At 46.2% G+C, this 22,018-nt stretch overlaps 1 protein-coding gene across 2 annotated transcripts in view; it reads left to right on the top strand.

Moving 5' to 3' along the window:
* Positions 1,813 to 22,018, top strand: part of ADA (adenosine deaminase) — a 49,828-nt gene continuing 29,622 nt past the window's right edge. Inside the window, exons 1-2 of one of the 2 annotated variants that reach the window (XM_018057905.1) lie at positions 1,813 to 1,995; positions 5,215 to 5,341. In XM_018057905.1, coding sequence (XP_017913394.1) covers positions 5,288 to 5,341 — 54 coding nt within the window. In that variant the 5' untranslated portion in view covers positions 1,813 to 1,995; positions 5,215 to 5,287. Of the gene's footprint in view, positions 1,996 to 4,134; positions 4,285 to 5,214; positions 5,342 to 22,018 lie in introns of those variants that run through there. The other variant, XM_018057904.1, reaches the window with a different exon arrangement.

Below are 22,018 nucleotides of genomic sequence, written 5' to 3'. Positions count from 1 at the left end.
ATCACAGAGCACCAAGCTGAGCTTCCTGTGCTATAAGCAGCTTCTCACTTGCTAGCAATTTAACACTTGGTAGTGTACATATATCAATTAAACTGAGTATTTCTGATCCTGCTTTTGTTCACTTATTATGGGCATTTCCCATGGAACAGCCGGTAATTTATAATTATTAGAAATAATAGACGCACAGAACTCAAACCGGGGCTCTCTAATAACCTAGAAGTGTGGGATGGGGAGAGAGGTTCAAGAGGGAGGAGACATATGTATACCTATGGTTGATTCATGTTGATGTTTAGCAGAAACCAATACAATATTGTAAAGCAATTATCCTTCAATTAAAAATAAAGAAATTTAAGAAAAAGAAATAATAGAAGAAAATCAGAATTGTCCCAATGCCCCCGAAGCTGGAAAACAGTCAGTTGATTTAGGGAAGAGCCACTTTTTTAAGAAATGTTGTGGGTTAATAACAGACCTGTAAGATTGTTTTCTTTCCTTGTGGCGAGTTATTGCTTCCATATTAGGAATGGGATGTCCCAGGATTTATCTGTCCCTGGGCATGAAGGGGATTCCATTGAAAAAATGAGACAACAACCATCAAGAAAATGCAGGTCAAAACCACAGTGAGATACCTCTATACACCCACTAGGGTGACTATATTAAAAAAGACAATAACAACTGTCAGTCTGGGTGTGGAAAAAATGAGAACCCTTGTACACTACTGGTGGGAAAATAAAATGGTGCAGCTGCTTTGGGAAATAGTCTGGCAGTTCCTCAAAAGATTAAAAATAGAGTTACCATATGACCCAGCAATTCCTCTCCTAGGTCTATACCCAAGAGAAATGAAAACATACGTCCACATACAGATGTTCACAGCAGCATTTTCACAAGAGCCAAAAGATGCAGACAATCTGAATATCCATCAGGTGATGCATGGATATATTAAATACGGTCTATCCGCACCATAGACAATTCCCCGGAAATAAAAAGGAATGAAGTACTGATGTATGCTCCACCATCAATGAACCTTGAAAACATTTTGTTCAGTGAAACAGGCCAGTCACAAGAGGACTCCATGTATCTTGTATGGAGTCCTTGTACAAGGATCTATCTTGTATGATTCCATTTATAGGCAAATCCACAAAGACAGAAAATAAATTGATGGTTGCCTTAGGCTGGGAGGAGGGGAGATTAGCAGGGAGAGGGGTTGGCTAGGGAGTGACTCCTCATGGGTACAGGATATTTTGAGGGAGGGATGATGAAAAAGTTCCAAAACTGATTGTGATTAACATAGTAAACACCATTGAATTACATACTTTAAATGAGTAAATTGTATAGCACGCAAATTTTATCTCAACAGAACTGCTATAATATTTTTTTTAAGGGGTAGAGACCCAAGATGACAATGAAAATATACACCGTTGTTTATTTAAAAGCATGGCCTATGGGCCAAGTGCTTGGTAATCTCATTTAACTTTCCCAACCATCTTGGTTCCCCATTGTACCAGTGAGGACGCTGAGATTCAGAGTGTTTGAGTAAGTGGCCCAGAGTCACTCAGCTCTTTAGTGGTAGAGTGTGGTTTGAATCTAGGCTCATTTTTAGGTCCATGGCTCAGAGGTGAAAGCGTCTGCCTCCAATGCAGGAGACCTGGGTTCGATCCCCAGTGTTGGGAAGATCCCCTGGAGAAGGAAATGGTAACCCACTCCAGTATTCTTGCCTGGAGAATCCCATGGACAGAGAAGCCTGGTAGGCTACAGTCCATGGGGTTGCAAAGAGTCAGACACGACTGAGCGACTTCACTTTCACTTTCAGCCTGCAGTATTTTGTTGCAGTTCCGGTGCAAGATGACGGCCTGGGAGGATGCTGAATTCACTTCCTTCCACAGACTCACTGAATTTCCAGCTACATATGGAACTGTTTCCTGTGGGAAAAATCCTCTAAAACAAAGCTGAGGGCCTCCTACACATCAGAAGAACATGAAAAAGCCCACGTGGAAGCAGGTAGGACAGGTTAAGATACAATCTCATCACAGACCCCATCCCCGGCATGGTGACTTGCAGTTAGGAAGGAATTCTAAACTTGACCTTCTCCCCGAGGAGCGAAAGGGCTGAAGCCCACATCTGGCATGCTAACTTTTCAGACCTGCATCTTAAGTATTTTTGCTGCTTCTTGGAAGGGGCCAGGAGCCGGTGCACCAGGCCAGCTGGACAAGCATGCACCTTACAGGGCATGAGGGGCCCAAGGCCTGGGGCTCCTCCCTAGTCTTTATCTGGCCTGGGCAGCCAGAGTTCACGGTCAGGCTCTTTATCACTCCCTGAAGCCTTCTCTCAGCATCTCTCGGTTTATGGCCCTTTAAGCAGATACTCAACAAAGGGCTGCCCAAGAGACCTCCAGGACTGGGCCCTAGCCAGCCCCCACGACTTCCAGCTTTGCTACACTGAGACAATAATACGTGTGTACTAAGATATATAGACAAAGATGTTCATCACAGTATTGTTTATAAAGGGAAAAGCTAGAGAGAGTCTGAATGGTCAACGCCGGGGGACTGGTTACTGTACAACAGAATGCACAATGGAATAATACAAAGTAGCCCTTAGAAGTCAAGTCCTGTGGTAGAAGACTCCTTCCTGACATAGGACAAGGCTCATATGTCAAGGTCAAATGAGAGAAGCAGATGTGTGCTGGGCATCCCAATGCCTCACCAGCACCCAGGCCAACCCCTGCTTGCCATCTGCCGTGTTGCCACATTAAACTTCTTCAGTTTGGTTCAGTTCAGTTGCTCAGTCGTGTCCGACTCTTTCAAACCCCATGAGTCCCAGCATGCCAGGCCTCCCTGTCCATCACCATCTCCCGGAGTTCACTCAGACTCACGTCCATCAGTTGGTGATGCCATCCAGCCATCTCATCCTCTGTCGTCCCCTTCTCCTCCTGCCCCTAGTCCCTCCCAGCATCAGAGTCTTTGCCAATGAGTCAACTCTTCATATGAGGTGGCCAAAGTACTGGAGTTTCAGCTTTAACATCATTCCTTCCAAAAAAATCCCAGGGTTGATCTCCTTCAGAATGGACTGGTTGAATCTCCTTGCAGTCCAAGGGACTCTCAAGAGTCTTCTCCAACACCACAGTTCAAAAGCATCAATTCTTTGGCTCTCAGCCTTTTTCACAGTCCAACTCTCACATCCATACATGACCACAGGAAAAACCATAGCCTTGACTAGACGGACCTTATTCAGCAAAGTAATGTCTCTGCTTTTGAATATACTATCTAGGTTGGTCATAACTTTTCTTCCAAGGAGTAAGCGTCTTTTAATTTCATGGCTGCAGTCACCATCTGCAGTGATTTTGGAGCCCCCCAAAATAAAGTCTAACACTGTTTCTACTGTTTCCCCATCTATTTCCCATTAAGTGATGGGACCGGATGCCATGATCTTGATTTTCTGAATGTTGAGCTTTAAGCCAACTTTTTCACTCTCCTCTTTCACTTTCATCAAGAGCCTTTTTAGCTCCTCTTCACTTTCTGCCATAAGGGTGGTGTCATCTGCATATCTGAGGTGATTGATATTTCTCCCGGCAATCTTGATTACAGCTTGTTCTTCTTCCAGTCCAGCGTTTCTCATGATATACTCTGCATTTAAGTTAAATAAGCAGGGTGACAATATACAGCCTTGACGTACTCCTTTTCCTCTTTGGAACCAGTCTGTTGTTCCATGTCCACTTCTAACTGTTGCTTCCTGACCTGCATACAGATTTCTCAAGAGGCAGGTCAGGTGGTCTGGTATTCCCATCTCTTTCAGAATTGTCCACAATGTCCCCTAAAGCCCCAGGCTTTCCCTCATTTCAGGCATTTGTACTTACTTCCCCCTCTGCCTGCAATGTCCTTTCCTGTCCTTTCCTGCAGCTCTTTCAAACCAGCTGACTCTGGATCAGCCATCAGGTCTCAGCAGAAATGCCTTTTCCTGGGAAGCACTCTTGGCCACTTTGGGGCAGGGCCCCAGGTTCTCTCGCCACCCCCCTGGGTCCCCAGCATGGCATGGGTCACACTCTGTGACTGGACATTTAACTGCCTGATTCTCACATTTGACACCAGAAGATGAGAACAGACCTGTCTGACTGGCTGTTGTCTTCTCCGTGTCTGTTCTCAGAGTAGACACCTTCCAGGGATTTCCTTGGCAACTGGAATAAAAGCCAGCCTCCCTTCCATGTTGCATGAGGCCTTTCATGGTCTGGCCAGCACTCACTTCACCAGCTCATCTCCTGTAATTCTCATTTGCTGACTGAGATCATTCTCTAAGGTACCAAATGCATTCCTGCCCCAGGACCTTTGCATTCGCTATTTCCTCTGCCTGGAATGAGTGACAGAATGACAGGACCTAATCCTTCATTTCAAGTTGCTCATAGTCCAGTGGGAGGCAGACAGATAAACTGGCCCTCTCTGGGCCCCGGTTTCCTTGCCTATAAAGTGGAGTTGGGCATCTGCCCAGACTCTCTCTCTGCCCTCCCCATCCCTCCCTTGCAGGACTTTAGGAGGGCCTGCTGAGGCCCACAGTGGAGCCTGTGTGGTGAACCGTGAGGGGGAGAATGGTGGTTATTATAATGGGCTGAGAGCTGGGGGCCCAGCTTCCTGATGGATGATCAGGAGGGGTGGGGTCAGGGGAGGAGGGACTGCATTGGCAGGCTGGCCCCCACTTTGCCCCAGGCTGCTCATGTCTGGTGTCCACAGATTGTTGCTCTGAGATCATTGCCACCAGATGTGGCCAGGCCTGCAGCGCGGACCAGCTGAGACTGGCGGGGCCTCCGTGGGGTCAGATATCTGGTGATGGCTGACCTCGCCTTCCTGAGCCAGCTGGGCCTGGGGTGGGCTGCGGGGTGGGCAGCCATGATGCCTTTCCCATTGACAGTGTCTCTTTGCTGCCAACTAGACGCCTCTCCTCCCAGAGGGAGCCCCAGGGAGCAGTAGGATGCCAGAGGCTCCAAATAACCAGTTCTAGGTGCCGCCCTCTGCTCTTCTGGCCCATTCCTGGCCCCCTTCGTGCTTAAGGAAGCCGAGTGTGTGTCCTTTACCTAGATGCATTTGTTACCCTACAGTCCTTTTATCCCTGTGTCCCTAGTGGAAAAGACAAATGAACCTTGTATTTGTCTAGCGGGAACATTGAGTGGATTCAAGCCGTGTGAAGTTCCTATGATTGTAATGAGGATTTACTATTCCCATTTCATATACGAAGGAACTGAAGCTCTAAAAGATAATGGTGCGGATTCAGGCAGAGAAGAGGCCCAAACTCATCAGACACCTAAGATATGACAAGCACTTTACAACCAGGATCTCATTTCATCCTCACGCAATCCTTTGAGGTGGGTACTATTGTCTTCATCTAGCAGATAAGGAAACTGGGGCTGACAGAGGAGAATGTTGCCCAAGGTGTTCACTCGGCCAAGCGGTGGTGGGTCTGGGACTCAAAGTTAAGTTTGGATCACGGCTAAAGCCAGTGCCCTTAATCACGGAGCTTATTGCCTTGGGGCTGCATTTCAGTTGCACAGCCATGCTGAGAGACAGTGGGTTATTAACTATATTTCTCAAAGAATCGCTTCTTGGCCTTTTGGCTAAGATCAAGTGTAGTATTTGTTCTTATCAGTTTAATATATTTCTCAAGGAACAAGCCTGAGGATGAGTGCAATTAGTAGACTGGACAGCATGCCACAGCTGGAGAGACAGGAAGCTCTGATCACTGGCAGAAGTTCAGCATTAGAAGGAAAAACAGGGTCTTTGGAGGTTGCCTTATCCGGCCCTCTCAGTTTACAGATGAGAAAACTAAGATCCAGAGAAGGAAAGTGACTTACCAGTGTTACAGAACCAGCAAAATCATACCCAGGGCTCTTTCTCCTGCCCCAGAGGAGGTTGATTTCATTGGCAGGGAGAGTGACTCACCTTCACCCTTTTCTTTACTATTAGGTCAGTCCTCCAGCTCTGTGAGATAGCTCACTGTCACATGAGTACCACACTGGTCCAATTTATTGATGATATCATGCTAATAGGACTTGGTGATCAGGAAGAATTAGGCATCTTAGATACCTCACTAAGACACACACACACTCACACAAACACACACACACGAGAGAGAAAGGGAGAGAAAGGTCTATGTTACAGTCTTGGAGCAGATTTCCTTCTCTGGGAAAACTCATTTTTTGCACTTCGTACTTTTTGCTCATTGGAGGAGGCCCATCTACATTATGGAGGGTAATATTCCTTATTTAAAGCCAATTGGTTGTAAATGTTAATCACATCGATAAAATACCTTTAGCAACATCTATACTTGACCAAACAATGGGACAGCAGAGCCCAACCAAATGGACACATAAAATTAATCATCATGGGCCCCACTCCTGGTACTAATTCCTTGATCAACCAAAATTCTTACTTGGAAATGAAATCACTCTAGCTAGTTCGAACAGGAGAGATTTATTAGAGGATATTTGAGAGACTCTCCGTAAAGGCCCAGAGTATCAGAATTTTAATATTTTCCAACATAAGCATTAAAAGCTAAAAATTCTCCTAGACATTGCTTTTGATGTATCCCACAGGTGATGATATACTGTTTGCTCATTTTCACTTCGTTGGAAATATTTTTAATTTTCTTGTTTCTTCTTGGATGCTAGAGTCATTTAAAAATGTGTAATTTCTAAATATGTGGGTTTTAGATACGTCGTTATTAATATATAATTCCACCCCACTGTGATCAGAGAATACTCTGTGAGATTTCACTATTTTGAAATATAGTAAGACTGGCTTAAGGCAGAGCATACATCTACTCTGGTGAAAGTACCCCACACACTTGAAGAGAAGTCGTTAGTTATAATGAACCGTAAGTATCAGTTAGCTCAAGGTAGTTGCTGGTATCATCTAGATCATTGTGTTTTAAAGTATTTATTATGTGTTTATCTGGCTGTGCTGGGTCTTAGTTGTGGCATGCAGGATCTAGTTCCTTGACCAGGGATTGAGCCCAGGTCCCCTGCATTGGGAGTGTAGAGTCTTAGCCACTGGACCACCGGGGAAGTCCCCATTATGTTTTCTTAACTTAATTTGTTTATTTCTAATCGAAGGATAGTTGCTTTGCAATGTTGTGTTGGTTTCTGCCATTCACCAGCATGAATCAGCCGCAGGTATGCCTATGTTCCCTCCCTCCGGAGCCTCCCTGCCCCCTCCCACCCCACCCCGGCCCTCTAGGTTGTCACAGAGCACTGGGCTGCGCTCCACGCGCCATACAGCTGATTGGCACCTGCTGTCTGTTTTTCATACGGTGAGGTATCTGTTTCGGTGCTACTCTTTCAACTTGCCCCAGCCTCTCCTTCCCCTGTCGTGTCCACAGTCTGTTCTCTGTGTCTGCGTCTCTACTGCTGCCCTGCAGGTGGGTTCATCAATACCATTTTCCAAGATGCCATGTATCCCCCTTATTTTTCACATGTGTCTGTTTATCTTGTTTTTGGCTGAGCTGGTCTCTGTTGCTGAGCAGGTTCTTCTCCAGTTGCAGCGGCGGTGTGTGGCTTCTCACTGGGGTAGCTTTCCTTGTTTGCAGCACAGGCTCTAGGTGCATGGGCGTCAGTGGTGGCTTGAGGGCCTTAGTAGTTGTGGTTTCGGGCTCTAGAGCACAGACGAAGTTGTTGTGGTGCACAGGCTTAGGTGGTCCGAGGCACCTGGGCTCTTCCTGGACCAGGGGTTGAACCGGAGCCTCCTGCATTGGCAGGCAGACTCCTCACCACTGAGCACCGTGGAAGCCCCACGTTATGTTTCTACTGGTTTGGTTCGTCACTAGCTGACCCATCAATGACTGAGAAAAAGGTATTAAAATCTCCAACTACTGACATTTGTACACACAGGAATGAATACACAAAATGCATATCTGCATACAGTGGTATATTATTTAGCCTTAAAAAAGAGGAGATTCTGACATGTGCTATAACATGATGAAACTTGAAAACATTATGCTAAGTGAAACAAAACAAAAAGAAAGAACTATATGATGCTACCTATATGAGTTCCCTAGACTAGTCAGATTCATAGCAGAAGGGAGGGCATTAGCAGATGCAAACTATTACATATAGGGTGAATAAACAACAAGGTCCTACAGCACAGCTCAGGGAACAGTATTCAATACCCTGGGATAAACCGTAATGGAAAAGAATAGGGAAAAAGATGTGTGTGTGTATAACTGGATCACTTTGCTGCACAGCAGTGATTAATACAACATTGTAAACTGACTATATACTTCAATAAAATAAAATGTATGTCATATGTATGTTAAAAAAAAAAAGAGAGAGAAAGTAGAAGGAGGATGGCCAGGGGCTGAGGGAGGGGAAATGGAAGGTTGCTTAATGAATTGAATTTCTGCTCTACAATGTGAAAACTTTGGAGATCATTTAGAAAAAAATGTAAATATACATAATACTACAAAATTATACACTTTAAATGGTTAATATGGTACATTTCTTATGTGTCTTCTACCATAATTATAATTTAAAGAAATATTTTTTAAATCTTCAACTATTATAGATTCTAATTCTCCCTTCAATTCTGTCAAGTTTTGGATTCTGTATTTTACAGTTTAGTTATTTGACGCTTGTACAGCTGTAAACTGTCATAGCTTCCTGATGAAATGACCTACATTGATTATGTGAAGTGAAAGTCGCTCAGTCATGTCCGACTGCTTGCTACCCCATGGACTGTGCAGTTCATGGAATTCTCCAGGCCAGAATACTGGAGTGGGTAGCCTTTACCTTCTCCAGGGGATCTTCTCAACCCAGGAATCAAACCCAGGTCTCCCACATTGTAGGCAGATTATTTACGAGCTGAGCCACAAGGAAAGCCCAATCAATATTATTCTCATATTACACAAATTGGAATTCCCTACTTCCAGCTACTTCTTGTGGTGATTAAAAGCATGAGCTCTAAGGTTGGAGATTATACCACTTATATGTTATATAACCTGGAAAGGTTAATTACTTTGAGCCTCAGTTTCCTCATTTGTAGAAAGGGCTTCATAGCTGTGCCTATTTCCCAGGATTGTCATAAAGATTAAGCACAAACAACATCCAGCACAGAGCCTAGTACACAGTAAGCATTCAAGGTGTGTCAGCTATTATCATCATCATCACATATGTATGTGTGGTTAGAATTCTTTGACAATGGGTGGGAAAATCTCTAGAAGTCAAGTCATAGGAAGAATCTCAGAAGGAAGCCAGGTAATCCTGGGCAGGAACAAACTTGAGCACTGGTCTCATGAGTCTGCAGGACTATAATGAGATGAGAAGAAGCAACCGGTTATTTCTGGGGACACTAGGGAAGAAGACAACCCAAGAAGGAAGCACAGCCAGGGGTCAACTTGAAGGAAGTTTAACAACCAGAGTTTTGATCTGTGGTAGTATCAGATTTGGGGGAGGAAGTGAGCTCCCCAACTCAGGAAGTGTGCAGAGCTAAGGTTCAGTAGGCAGCTGTCATGAAGAGGATCCCTACACTGGTAGGAGGTGGAGGAAATGACTTATGAGGTCCTTTCTTTGGCCTTGGTCTCTTTGGATCAGGGTCCAAAAGCTCCCTCCTGTCTTTGGCCACACAGGCAGTGAGAAGTCAAGTCGGGGTTATAGGCAGTACGCTCCCCTCCCCCTTCCCGTCTTCTTTGTGATTCTATTTCTCCATCACAGCCCAGCTCCCACCCCACTGCCACTGGGCCTTTGCACATGCCTTACCCTCTCCATAGGAGGATAGCCAAGTTTTGTGGACCTGAAACTTATAAAGCTAGAAGACCTTCTTTAAGAAAAAAGAAGACAACATCAGATAAGAATGTGAATATCTAGAACAAGAAACAGAATCACAACAACTTTTTAGAAGATGATAAACAGGGACTTCCCTGGTGGTCGAGTGGCTAAAACTCTGTGCTCCCAATGCAGACAGCCCAGGCTGGATCCCCAGGCAGGGAACTAGATGCCACATGCCCCAGAGAGTTCATACGCAAAAATGAAGAGTTGCTGTGTGCTGCGACCAAGACCCAGTGCAACCAAACAGATGAATATTTTTAAACAAGCTGATAGACCCTCGACAATATCTAGAAAAATAATATTTATATTTATTGCCTGATACACATCCATACAATTCTTTTTAATTCCTAAGTTTTGGCTGTATGCTTTTATGATCACTGCTTCATATGACATTGATTTTGTAGTGTCATTTTCTTTAGAGAAAATGAGAGCATTTAGTCTTTTCTCTAGCGCAGTTAACCAAAAGATTTGTTTTTTTAATTGTTGATAGTTTAGAAAAGTTTCTTCCCAGCTTCACAACTCATTATGAATGAGGTCATAAATCTTCAGGACTATTGTCAAATTTAGAAAAACACGTATTAAGTTTCTTTCATAGGGGAGCTGTAAGATTTCAGGACTTTTCATCTTTGCTTGATCATGCATCTTAAAAACCCTTTGACTAAGATGCTGCCTATTAAGCAGTTTGTTGCTAATGTCCTCTTAGCAATGATATATTTTGAGTTTAATTTTTCATTGATGTAGCATTCCATGACAGCTTCCCCTTAGCTAGATCCCCAAAAATGCCACCACCATGCCAGTGACACCCAAATAGGGGGAAGTATGACTGAGGGGGATGTCAAAGAGTAAAGAGGCAACATTCTTCATCGGCTGCAGTTAAACTAGCTTACTTTGGCAAACTCTGCATCAGCATGTGACCCTGAATGTGTCCTGCTTGAGCTCCTCCCAGGTCACTGGAAGGCATCTGGCAAGTGAGGGGCTCTAGAGCTTAAGCTTCGGAGCTTCAAGGTAAGCCTAGTAAATTCATTTCTGCCTCTTCCCAGAATGGAGCCTCTGCCCTGCCCACTCCTGTTGAATGTGGCTTACAGCTTCTTATCTTGTCATCTGCGTTCAAGCATCGCTTGGTCCATGAGGCCTCCAGAATAGGTTAGCTGCCCCGTGAAGCTGGAGTCTACATCTGTCTGTCTAGCTCACCCTGCACCCTCAGTGTACTTTGAGCAGATCCTGGTGCATAGCAGAACCATAGATTTGGAAGGCCGAAGTGACCTGCCAAGGTCACTGTAACAGTCAGAGCTGGCAATCAACAAGGAAGGGAGGGAGGAACTCCAGCTTTCCAGACAGCCTGCTGGCCTCAGACAGAGAAATTTGTCTCTTGCCAGACCCCTTCAGAGCCCTCGCTGGCTGGCTTCCCTCCCTCCATCCTGGGGCAGCTGATCAGGAACCCCCAGAGAAGGTCATCTGAGCCCTACGGCAGAAATCTCTCTCCCTGGCACTGTTGTGAAGTGTAGACAGAGTGCAAACCTAGATTTGAATCTCTGGGCCACTCCTTAGCAGCTGGGTTAGCGTTGGACAAACTGGAACCATCTCTCTGCTTCTTCCTTCCATGTTCTCAGCTGAGTCTTATGACTGCCCCTCCCACCGCAGGGCTGGCTGGAGGACTGTAGACAGCCTTAGATTAGAGGAAGCTTTCTGGCCCTGGGGACAGCATCAAGTCACAAAGCTCTCTTTGGTTTTTGTTTGTTTGCTAGTTTGTTTTAATTTTTATTTTGTATTGGAGTAGAGTTGATTTACAATGTTGTGTTAGTTTCAGGTATACAGCTAAGCGATTCAGTTATTTACATGTCCATTCTTTTTCAGATTCTTTTCCCATATAGGTCATTACAGAGTTTTGAGTAGAGTCCCCTGTGCTCTGCAGTAGGTTATGAGTGGTTATCTATTTTATATATAGTAATGTGTATGTGTCAGTCCCCAGCTCCTGATTTATCCCTCTCCCCACACGTTTCCTCTTTGGTAACTGGAAGTTTGTTTTTGAAATCTGTACAGGGCTCTCTTTGTGAACTGGTACCTAAGGAAACCCTTTGTCTCTCCAGCCTGAGTCCACCTCAAGCCCCCATCCCCACCCCAGTCCCCTGGGGTCCTTCCAAGTCTTCTGCTAATAGTTCTTTGCTGATGTCAGTGAAGATGACCAACATGCTTATTGGTAAAGTAACTCTCGACCAAGCATCCTGCCCTCCCATCTGCCTTTTGCTTTGAGGTGGTGAAGGGCACACATCTGTGATGGGTGAGCCTCACACCCACCGAGGTCAGAGGGCAGCTGCCTCTAGATTACAAGTTCCTCTCGGTGGGCCAGCTCTTTCTCACCTTGTGTTCCCAGCACCCAGTATAGGACCTGGCCCAGTGTCACACCCAGTAAATGCTGACTGGGAATTAAATGAGATGCTGGGACACTGTTGTCCCAAACTAATCACCCCTTGCTCACCACCATGGCCACTGGGAAACAAGGGGTAATGTATCTGCCGTGTGCCAAGCACCAAGCTCAGCTTTGCTGCCTCCTCCTCTTGTTTCCCAGATGCCCTGTAAGATAGGTACTATCATACCCATTTCACGGAGGTGGAGACTGAGGCTCAGCTAGGACAGCCCACTTGCCTGAGCCCACCCTCATGCTGAATGGTAAAGCTTGGAAGGGACAAGCTTTCCAATCAGGGCTCCTGACACTATCTACTGCTCTCCCTATTAGTCCTTAACCCAGAATTCCCCCTAGGAAGTAATTTTTTCCTATTAAGGGATGCTCCTCTGCTAAAATGTAGCACTATGTCAAATAAGTCTAAAATTTCATTTAAAAAACCGAACACTATTTTCTACCCAGGGGTAAAAACAACTGTGAACTCTTCTAAGGAAGGAAAGGGGTTTTTTGTTCTTCTTGTGTCTTCACTGCCTATCACAAGGTCTGGCATGGAGTAGGGGTTGAATAAATGTTTGTTGAATGACTGTGTGAACGTGTAAGTGAGTAATTGAAAGCAGCTGCCTCACCAATCCATGGCCCATCCACGTAGGATCATTTGGGCAAGATGAGACCCTCTAACCTAGTGGTCACAGACATAGCATGAGGGCTGTACCATTCATAAGAAGGCTTTGTTTAATCCACATAATATCTTTTGTAAAAATTTAATGACTTGCCAATATTGAAGAATTAGAAAATTTCACATATAATCCAGATTTTCACCTTGTGGCAGAGACTTTCACCAAAAGTCTGCCTTTCACCAAACCTACACCCTATTTTTCCCTGAACAGAACAAGACTCAATTTCCCAGCCTCGCTCTTGGTTATGTGGACCATGTGACTACATTGTAGCCCGTGGAATGTGGGCAGAGTATTAACAATATGTCCTACTTCCTGCCCACTCCTCCCTCCCCACCCTCCAGACTCTTTTCTGGGTCTGTGGGGCAGGTGGGGAAGATCCAGGGGAGGCCCCTAGGCCTAAGGAGATGGCAGAACCACCAGATGAAAGGCATGGGGCCCCTGCATGGCTGTGGGGAGCCCCCTGCTGGCCCACATTGGACTGTGGTGGGAACAGGAAATAACAACTTTACCATATTAAGGCAATGTGCTTTGGGATTGTTTGTTACAGCATCCTATCCTGACTAATACATCTTCTCTTGAAGAATCAGAAATCTCACAACACGGGCCTTACTCTTCTACACGGCAGTGAGGAGCTGGACTTTGGTAGCTGTTGTCCCCTTCAGCTGGGCTGGCGTTTTCTAAGCTCACCTGATCCTTGCTCTCCATCTGCCTGGTTTCTCCGGCTATTTGATTTTACAGCTTCTGCTCAAATTTAATCTCTCCCTCCAGTATATGGGGATATTGAGGCATGGAGGGGACAAGGGTCCAGGTCACAGTGTGTGTGAAGGGCAGAGCTGAAACTTGGGCTGAATTCTCCTAACTCCTACTCCAGGCTTCTTCCTGGGGGTGTGGGGGGATTCTTAGGAAGTGAGAAAAGAGGGACTGTTCCAAGCTTCGGGTCCTTTTGGGGTAGAGGGGGAGTTAAGTGGCCGAGAGGGAAAGGGGGCACCCCAGATGGTGGAGGGGATGAAAACAGGAGGGGAAACCCTGGCTCCTCTGTGACTCCAGTTGGCATAAGGCTTAGAAGTGTTGGACAGGTGGACTGAGGAGCTCATGTCTTTGATTTCTTAAGCTCCACTGACAAGACACAGGAACGCTGGAAGAAATTTTCCCTCCCAGACAAATCCCCAAAGAAGTGAATTTGCAAAATAAAATCCCATATTGAGAAAGCTGTGCCAGGAATGTCCGAGCAAGCAGGCAGCGGGGGAGGGAGCTCTGTGAGGTGTGGACAGAGCTGTCCAGATGAGGCCTCTCTCAGGGGTCGTGCTGGGGTGGGGGCTTTGCCCCCTGCAACAGTCATTCTAACTCCCTAATACCTTGTTGTTGCTGTTTAGTCGCTAAGCTGTGTCTGACCTTTTGTGACCCCGTGGACTGTAGCCCGCCAGGCTCCTCTGTTCATGGGACTTCCCAGGCGAGAATACAGGAGTAGGTTGCCATTTTCTTCTCCAGGAGATCTTCCCGACCCAGGGACTGAACCCATGTCTCCTGCATTGGCAGGTGGATTCTTTACCACCTGGGAAGCCCCCCTAATGCCTTGAGCACCTGTCACACACATGTTTTCTGGAGGCTCACCTGAGGAAACTTCTCAGTATCCCTTCCCATGCTTTCCTGCAAGTGTGGCTGCATGCACCCTAGAGATGTTTGTGGACGCCCAGGGGCTGTGGAGAAGCCGTAAATCCTTCTCTGGCGCCATGATCTCTCCTGCTCAGACCAGACTCCTGCCTGAAACCCACGGCAGCTTTGCCAGAAACAACATTTTCTCATGGCTTATCCACCCCCCTCCTGTTGAGGGCCAGCTGGCTCCCTGGAGAAGGCTCTTGAAGACTTGAATTTGTGTCCACACCCCACCAGCATATCGAAGAGCACAGAGGGAAACCACTAAGCTGAGGGCCCGGGTAGAGAGCGGAGAGAAGAGAGCCCGCTCTGCCTCTGAAGGTTGTTCAGAGCTGTTGGTGCCGAAAACTCCGTGAACCCGGAAGAGCCTTGAGCGTGAAAGCTCTGAGTTGTCGTCAAGAAGTGATTACATGGCCGTGACACCGGAAGTTCATTAAAGACTAAGAACAAAAACCCTTACAGAGGCCTACAATCCCCCACCCACAGTCTGGGAGCCAAAAGAGTTGTGAGCAAAATAATTTAAGGTTAGCACCAAAACTCCTCTGGTGGTAAAAAGCCAACCTGAACAGTTGTATGAATATTGATACATTACTCTGCAGAGATATTAATGTGTTTATGGCATGTTCACCCAGGTCCCCACTAGTATCTTAAATTTTTTTTTTTTATTTTGAGGTATAGTTAATTTACAATATATTAGTTGCAGGTGTACAGCAAAGTGGTTCAATTATTTGTATACATATATCCATTCTTTTTCAGATTCTTTCCCCATATATGTTACTACAAAACATTGAGTACAGTTCCCTGTACAACACAGTAGGTCCTTGTTGGTTATCTATTTTTTATATAGTCGTATGTATATGTTGGGCTTCCCAGGTGGCTTGGTGGAAAAGAATCCACCTGCCAATGCAGGAGACTCAGGTTCAATCCTTGGGTGGGGAAGATCCCCTGGAGAAGAAAACAGCGACCCACTCCAGTATTCTTGCCTGGGAAATCCCATGGACAGAGAAGCCTGGTGGGCTACAGTCTGTGGGGTCGTGAAAGAGTCAGACATGACTTAGTGACTAAAACAACAAGTGTGCATGTTAATCCCAAACTCCTAACTTATCCCTCCCACTAGTTTCTTAATATAACATACAACATATGCTTTCTAAAACTGCGAAACTCCTCAAATCCCAAAATGCACAAGGACCTTGAGATATTGGTATTTTAGGTAAGGGATTTTAGGCAGGGGATGCAGAAGACATTTGAAGTACTTTACATGCATTAATCCTTACAGTAACCCTACGGGGTAGAATTTGTGTTTTGTCTCCCCATTTTATGGATGAGGAAACCAAACCAGAAAGAGGTGAAATGACTTGTTTCACAGCTGGTGTTGGTGCTTGGGTTTGGACCCAGGCATCCCAGTTCAAGAGCCCACTCTCTGAACCACTCCACCATCTGCCTTGCTGAGCAAAGTGGGGTGGGGTGGGTGGGAAACGGGAAATAACTATTTTACACAACAAGTACACACCCTGGACAGCATCTGAGGAGCAAGCCTGCCGCCACAGGTGTTCTCGCGGGGTGATCAGCGTCCGGGTTGCCCTGGTACTGCCCTGGGTTCAGCAGCCAACTCCTGCATCCCAGAACACTCCTCAGGCCCAGCAGTAGGGATGGATGCTCACTTAGTTCTTGAGGACCATGTGCCTGTTATTCTATGAATATCATGAGCATCACGGCCCGCAGAGGGAATTCAGAGGTTTGGAGACATTCATACAACATGGCTTCTGAACCCAAGCTGGGATCTGCTGTGGGCGCTTAATCAAGACACGGGAGGAAACCCTAGAGGAGGTGCCAGCCAGGTCAATTGCACCCAGCAACAGCGTGTACCGTCAGTTCAGTTTAGTCGCTCAGTCATGTCTGACGCTTTGCGACCCCATGGACTACAGCACGCCAGGCTTTCCTGCCCATCACCAACTCCCAGAGCCTACTCAAACTCCTGTCCATAGCGTTGGTGATGCCATCCAACCATCTCATCCTCTCATCCCCTTCTCCTCCTGCCTTCAATCTTTCTCAGAATCAGGGTCTTTCCTAATGGGTCAGTTCTTTACATCAGGTGGCCAAAGTATTGGAGTTTCACCTTCAGCATCTGTCCTTCCAATGAATACTCAGGACTGATCTCCTTTAGGATAGCACCTTCCTAAGGGATTTACAAGGAAGAGTGCACTCTATCAGGTTTTTGACTTTGGATTCCATTGTAATCACAGTAGGGATATACCCTTAGGGAGAGATATTCTCTGCCGTTCCAATTTAGAAATGGCTAGCTTGCATCCCCAGCTTTGAATTTTAACTCTTGAAGGCCCACACACCTGACCTCTCAGGAATGAGCCACACCAGAGACTCAGAGCTACCTGCCATGGGCTTGCCCAGACCTGTCTGAGGCCAAAGAAGAAAGAGGCAAGGCCTCTGACCTTGAGAAGCAGATCTGGGGCTATAGAAGCAGGAGATAAGCACAGCCAGGCTCAGGGGGAGAAAGACAGCCCCATGTGCTGCAGGTCCAACAGGCTCCTGGAGCTGGTGAGGAGGAAGAGGGGTGGGATGGGAATGCAGTGGAATCCTTCTGATTGTGGAGGCCTGCCCGAGTCAAGGATGCAGGCTGGAGGTTGCCAGTTAAACGTGGCACACATATTTACCTTCACTGTTCTCTGGAGTTCCAGTGTAATAACATAAAGGCATTTAAAAAAAAAAAAATACACACTTATCCACTGGGACAAAGAGACCATGTGAGGCCATGACAGCAGATCTGGAGAGTCAACCACATTCTGGAAACTGGAAAGCAGATGGTGAGTGGGGACCGATTTAAGAAACCCGAGAGGTTAAAACCTGACAATTTAGGGGGAGCCAGGGGGCTCAGACAGTAAAGAGTCTGCCTGCAATGCGGGAGACCTGGGTTTGATCCCTGGCTCAGGAAGATCCCCTGGAGAAAGGAATGGCTACCCACTCCAATATTCTTGGCTGGAGAATTCCATGGACAGAGGAGCCTGGGTGGGCTACAGTGCAGGAGGGTCACAAAGAGTCAGACATGACTGAGTGACTAACACTTTCACTTTCATCAGGACACAAGACAATTTAAGATCCTCAGGAAGGCTCAGGGGTTGGAGGAACCAGGAATCTCCAAAGGCTGAGATGCAGAGCAGTCAAACTGGAAAGGCTGGTTAGTAACTGTCTGTGGGACGACTGGATCTCTCCTAGCACAGCTGGCAGAGGCAGGACGTGACCCCTCCCCTCTGGAGCAGAAGGCTGCCTCTCAGGAGAGAGAGAATGACCTGAGGAGATGCTCTTGCAAGGCTCAGCAGGGGCCGGGAACGTAGCAGGTCCTTGGTGAGCTGTTGCTGTCATTCTGGTCAGTTGGCCTCTCTCTGTCTCTTTCTCTAATTTTCTTCTTGGAGTCAGAAAGAGGCTCAGAGACATGAGGCAGAAGAGATCACGTGGGCGGCAAAGGCTGACTGCCTAGTAATATCCTCTCCAGCTAGTCACATGCCCTTCTCACACACTAGGTTATTTGCCTTCTAATATCTACTATCTTCTTCTTCAGTAACAATCTCTTTTTTAGATAGCTATCCTGTTCCTAGCTCCAAGGTATTTTCCAGGGTCTTTTGCAATTAGATATGGCCATGTGACTATATAAATAGTAGTGTTGTGAGCAAGTCAGGAACTATCTTTATAAGAGAAATGGTCTTCTGCCACTCTGCTCTTTGGGCTGCAGATGTGATGGCCAGTGCTCCAGCAGCCGTCCTGGGCAACGAGGAAAGAGGCCACTTGCTAGAGATGGAAGAAACCCTCTTCATGGAGTTGCCATACCAGCCTGCATTGCCCACCTTTGGACTTCTTTCTTATTTTGGCCACTATAATTTTAGGATTTTCTGTTGGGTGCCTCTGATCCTAATCCTGTAAACCTGAGTTGGGAGCAACCCCTTCCTTGTCGTCCTCTTTCCTATTCAGAGATCCTAGGAGATGAGAATCAGCATAGAACTTAGCTGTTATAGAATCCACAGGGCCAGGGACAAAATCTGGCCTCCAGATGTTTCTTTAGCTCATACAGCGTCTTTAAAATCAGGAGCTATTTGAGCATATTTTGAACATTAAAATTGCAGTTTTGGGCTTCCTTGGTGGCTCAGACAGTAAAGAATCTGCCTGCAGTGTACGAGACCTGAGTTCAATCCCTGGGTTGGGAAGATCCCCTGGAGAAGGGGATGGCTACCCACTCCAGTATTCTTGTCTGGAGAATTCCATGGACAGAGGAGCCTGGCAGGCTACAGTTCATGGGGTTGCAAAGACCTGGACATGACTGAGCAACTAAACACAGCACAATCCTATATTATCTATAAACCCTATGAGCTAGGTATATATTAATACATATATGTTGTTGTTCTTCAGTAGTTGTGTCTGACTCTTTGCAACCTCACGGACTGTAGCATGCCAGACTCATCTGTTCTCCACTATCTCCCAGAGTTTGCTTAAATTCATGTCCATTGAGTCAGTAATACTATCTAACTATCTCATCCTCTGCCATCCCCTTCTCCTTTTGCCTTCAATCTTTCCCAGCATCAGGGTCTTTTCCAATAAAAAGACTCTCCAGTGGAAAGGTTCTTCACATCGGGTGGCCTGAGTATTGGCCACACACACACGCACACACACACACAGATGGTTGGATGGCATCACCGACTCAATGAACATGAGTTTGAGCAAGCTCTGGGAAACGGTGAAGGACAGGGAAGCCTGGTGTGCTGCAGTCCATGGGGTTGCAAAACGTCGGACATGACTGAGCGACTGCACCACCACCACACCAACATACATGGTACTCTAAGAGCTTGGGGTGTATACATGTATTGTCTCCAGTCAGCAGACGAGGACTCTGAGGCTCAGAGAGGATTTGCCCAAGTCATAGGTCACAAAGCTGGAAGCCCTCGACCCGAAACTCCAGACCGTCTGCATTCCATGCTGGCTCAGTCAGCCTTTGAGTTTGCAACCGCTGAGGTCTGGATCCCTTGCTTGAAGTTTCTCAGAGGAAGACAACAGAGCCGAAGAGGAAGAAATACTAGATGACCTTTATCATGCTGTGTCAAACCAACAGCCCCGGCTCCCCTGCTACACTGTGAGCAAGCCAAGTCAAGAATGGTTTTGTTTTTCTTTTAATCTCTCTACTTCCTGTGTCCGGCACAGAGCCAGCCAGGGAGCTATGTGCTGATCGAATGAGGTGACCCACTCTCAGTCACACAGACAGAGCCCAATGCAGGGCTGGGATGCCAACCCTGGGCTCCCACCTGCCCACCTAGGGCTCTTCCAGACCTGGCTGTCACCCAGCCTGCCCCGCTTTCTTCGGGGTGCTGACAGAGGGCAAGAGCACAGGCTGAGGCCTAGCATGTTCACGCTCAAGCTCCAGCTTCATCTCTCACCGCTTTGAGCCTTGGTTTCTGCCCCAGAAAATGGAACTAATCACTTACCTCATCGGGCCACTGGAAGGATTTGATGAGATCAAGCCACATGGCTTCCCGCAATGACCAGCACATAATAGGTACTCATTAAATGGGAGCTATTACTGTGACACGTATTTTTATGAGGGAGTGGGGTGGGGAGGGATTAATTTGCCTGTGGGTTGAAATCCTTTCCCTTGTGCTTTGACTTGCCCTCCCTTAACCCAAGGCAGCTTGAGCCTTCATAGGACTAGACACAAGGTCTCGCTCAGCAGAGGGCTTTGCATATCTCAGGAGCTTGTGAATAATGACCTGAAGCTTCCCTTCCATCTTTGCACCAACATATAACAAGTTCCTACTCTCCAGCAGGCCCTGCGTCAGGGCTGGAGACTTTGGAGAAACTAGAACTGTCCTGCCTTTGAAGACTGTCCAGCTGGCTGGTGAGGTTAGACAAGGTAACATGACTCTTCAATATGTGGAAGATGATGACAAGTCTTACGGGAAAGGGAGCAAAGGTGCTCCCTCCAGGAAGATGCATTCCCAACCCAGCGGAGACTGCTAGAGGCTCACCCACATCCTGGCTCTCCATTCCTTCCCAAACTGGACCACGTTTCCCAGTCTCCCCTGCAATTCAATGTGACCGCAGGACCCAGTTGCAGGGGTGGGGACTGAGTGTGGACTGAAGCATTGTGTGCCACTTCTGAGCCTGGCCCCTCAAAATTCCCAATACTCCTTAATAAAGATGACACCCCGGGTGACTTTGAGACCCACATGTTGTAGATTCAGCATGAGTTCCAGAAGGACTGAATGGAGAGTTTCCGCCCACCCAGAACTGTTACATGAAAAAGAACTCTTCTAGGCTATTTACCAGGTATTTGTAACATTCTATGTGTTACAGTAGCTACCTTAACTCTAAGACACTGGCCTTGAACATCAGATTTTTTTTCATTATGTTACTTTTCCTCTTTACAACTTCGACAGTTACATTTAGTGCTGTAGTTCTAAGTTACCAATGTTCTTTGTCACAACTTAACTCTTTAACTGGAGATAATACCCCTGACCAGGATTGGTTCAGATTGGGATATTCTTATTCATTAATTCTGTATTTTCTTTTTTTGGGGCGGGGGGGGTGTTGTTGGCTGGAATTAAATCTTGAACTAGATTTTTTAAGGAAGGGTATGTGAGAGTTACAGTTCCTGCATGTTTGAGAATAGATCTTGCTTTTCTTCATACATGATTGATGAATTTTGTGGATAATGAATTTGGGAGAGACTATCTCTCTCCATCCTTCCTCCAACTCTATAGACATTGGCCCACTGTGTACTAATGTGGATAGATTCATCACTAGCCTATATCACTGAGGGTTCTGGCAGGAACCAGGTGATACACTCAAATTGAGTAATTGAAGAATGTTTAATAGAGGAATTATTTCCATTCAGTTATAAGATGAATGAGGCTTCCCTGATGGCTCAGTGGAAGAGAATCCACCTGACAATGCCGGAGACGTGTGTTTGATCCCTGGGTAGGGAAGATTCCTGGAAGAGGAAATGACAACCTGCTCCAGTATTCGTGCCTGGGAAATCCCATGGACAAAGGAACCTGACGGGCTACAGTCCATGATGTCACAAAGAGTCAGACATGACTTAGTGATTATACAACAACAAGATGAATAAGGTCGGAGGATCTAATGTATAATATGGTGACTTTAGTTGATAATTCGGTTGTATGGCTGACATTTGCTAAGACAATAGAGCTTAAATGTTCTCACACATACAAAAAGAGGTAAATATGTGAAGTGATGGATGCATTACTAACTTAATGGGGAGAAATCCTTTCATGATGGATATGTATATCAAATCATTGCATCATACACTTTAAGTATCTTACCAGTTTGTCAATTATAACTCAGTAAAGCTGAAAAAATACAAAATTTGTAAAAAGGAATTATTACAAAGAGGTAGGTAGGCATAGCTGTCAGTACCCTGCCCGTATGCCCTCACCATCACCTCCACGTGCCAGAAGCTATTTGCTGCTAACACCTGAG

The sequence above is a fragment of the Capra hircus genome, chromosome 13 (genome assembly GCF_001704415.2).
Source record: "Capra hircus breed San Clemente chromosome 13, ASM170441v1, whole genome shotgun sequence".
NCBI lineage: Eukaryota > Metazoa > Chordata > Mammalia > Artiodactyla > Bovidae > Capra > Capra hircus.
The sequence above is the reverse complement of the archived record's forward strand: the minus strand, read 5'-3'. Positions and strand labels throughout refer to the sequence as shown.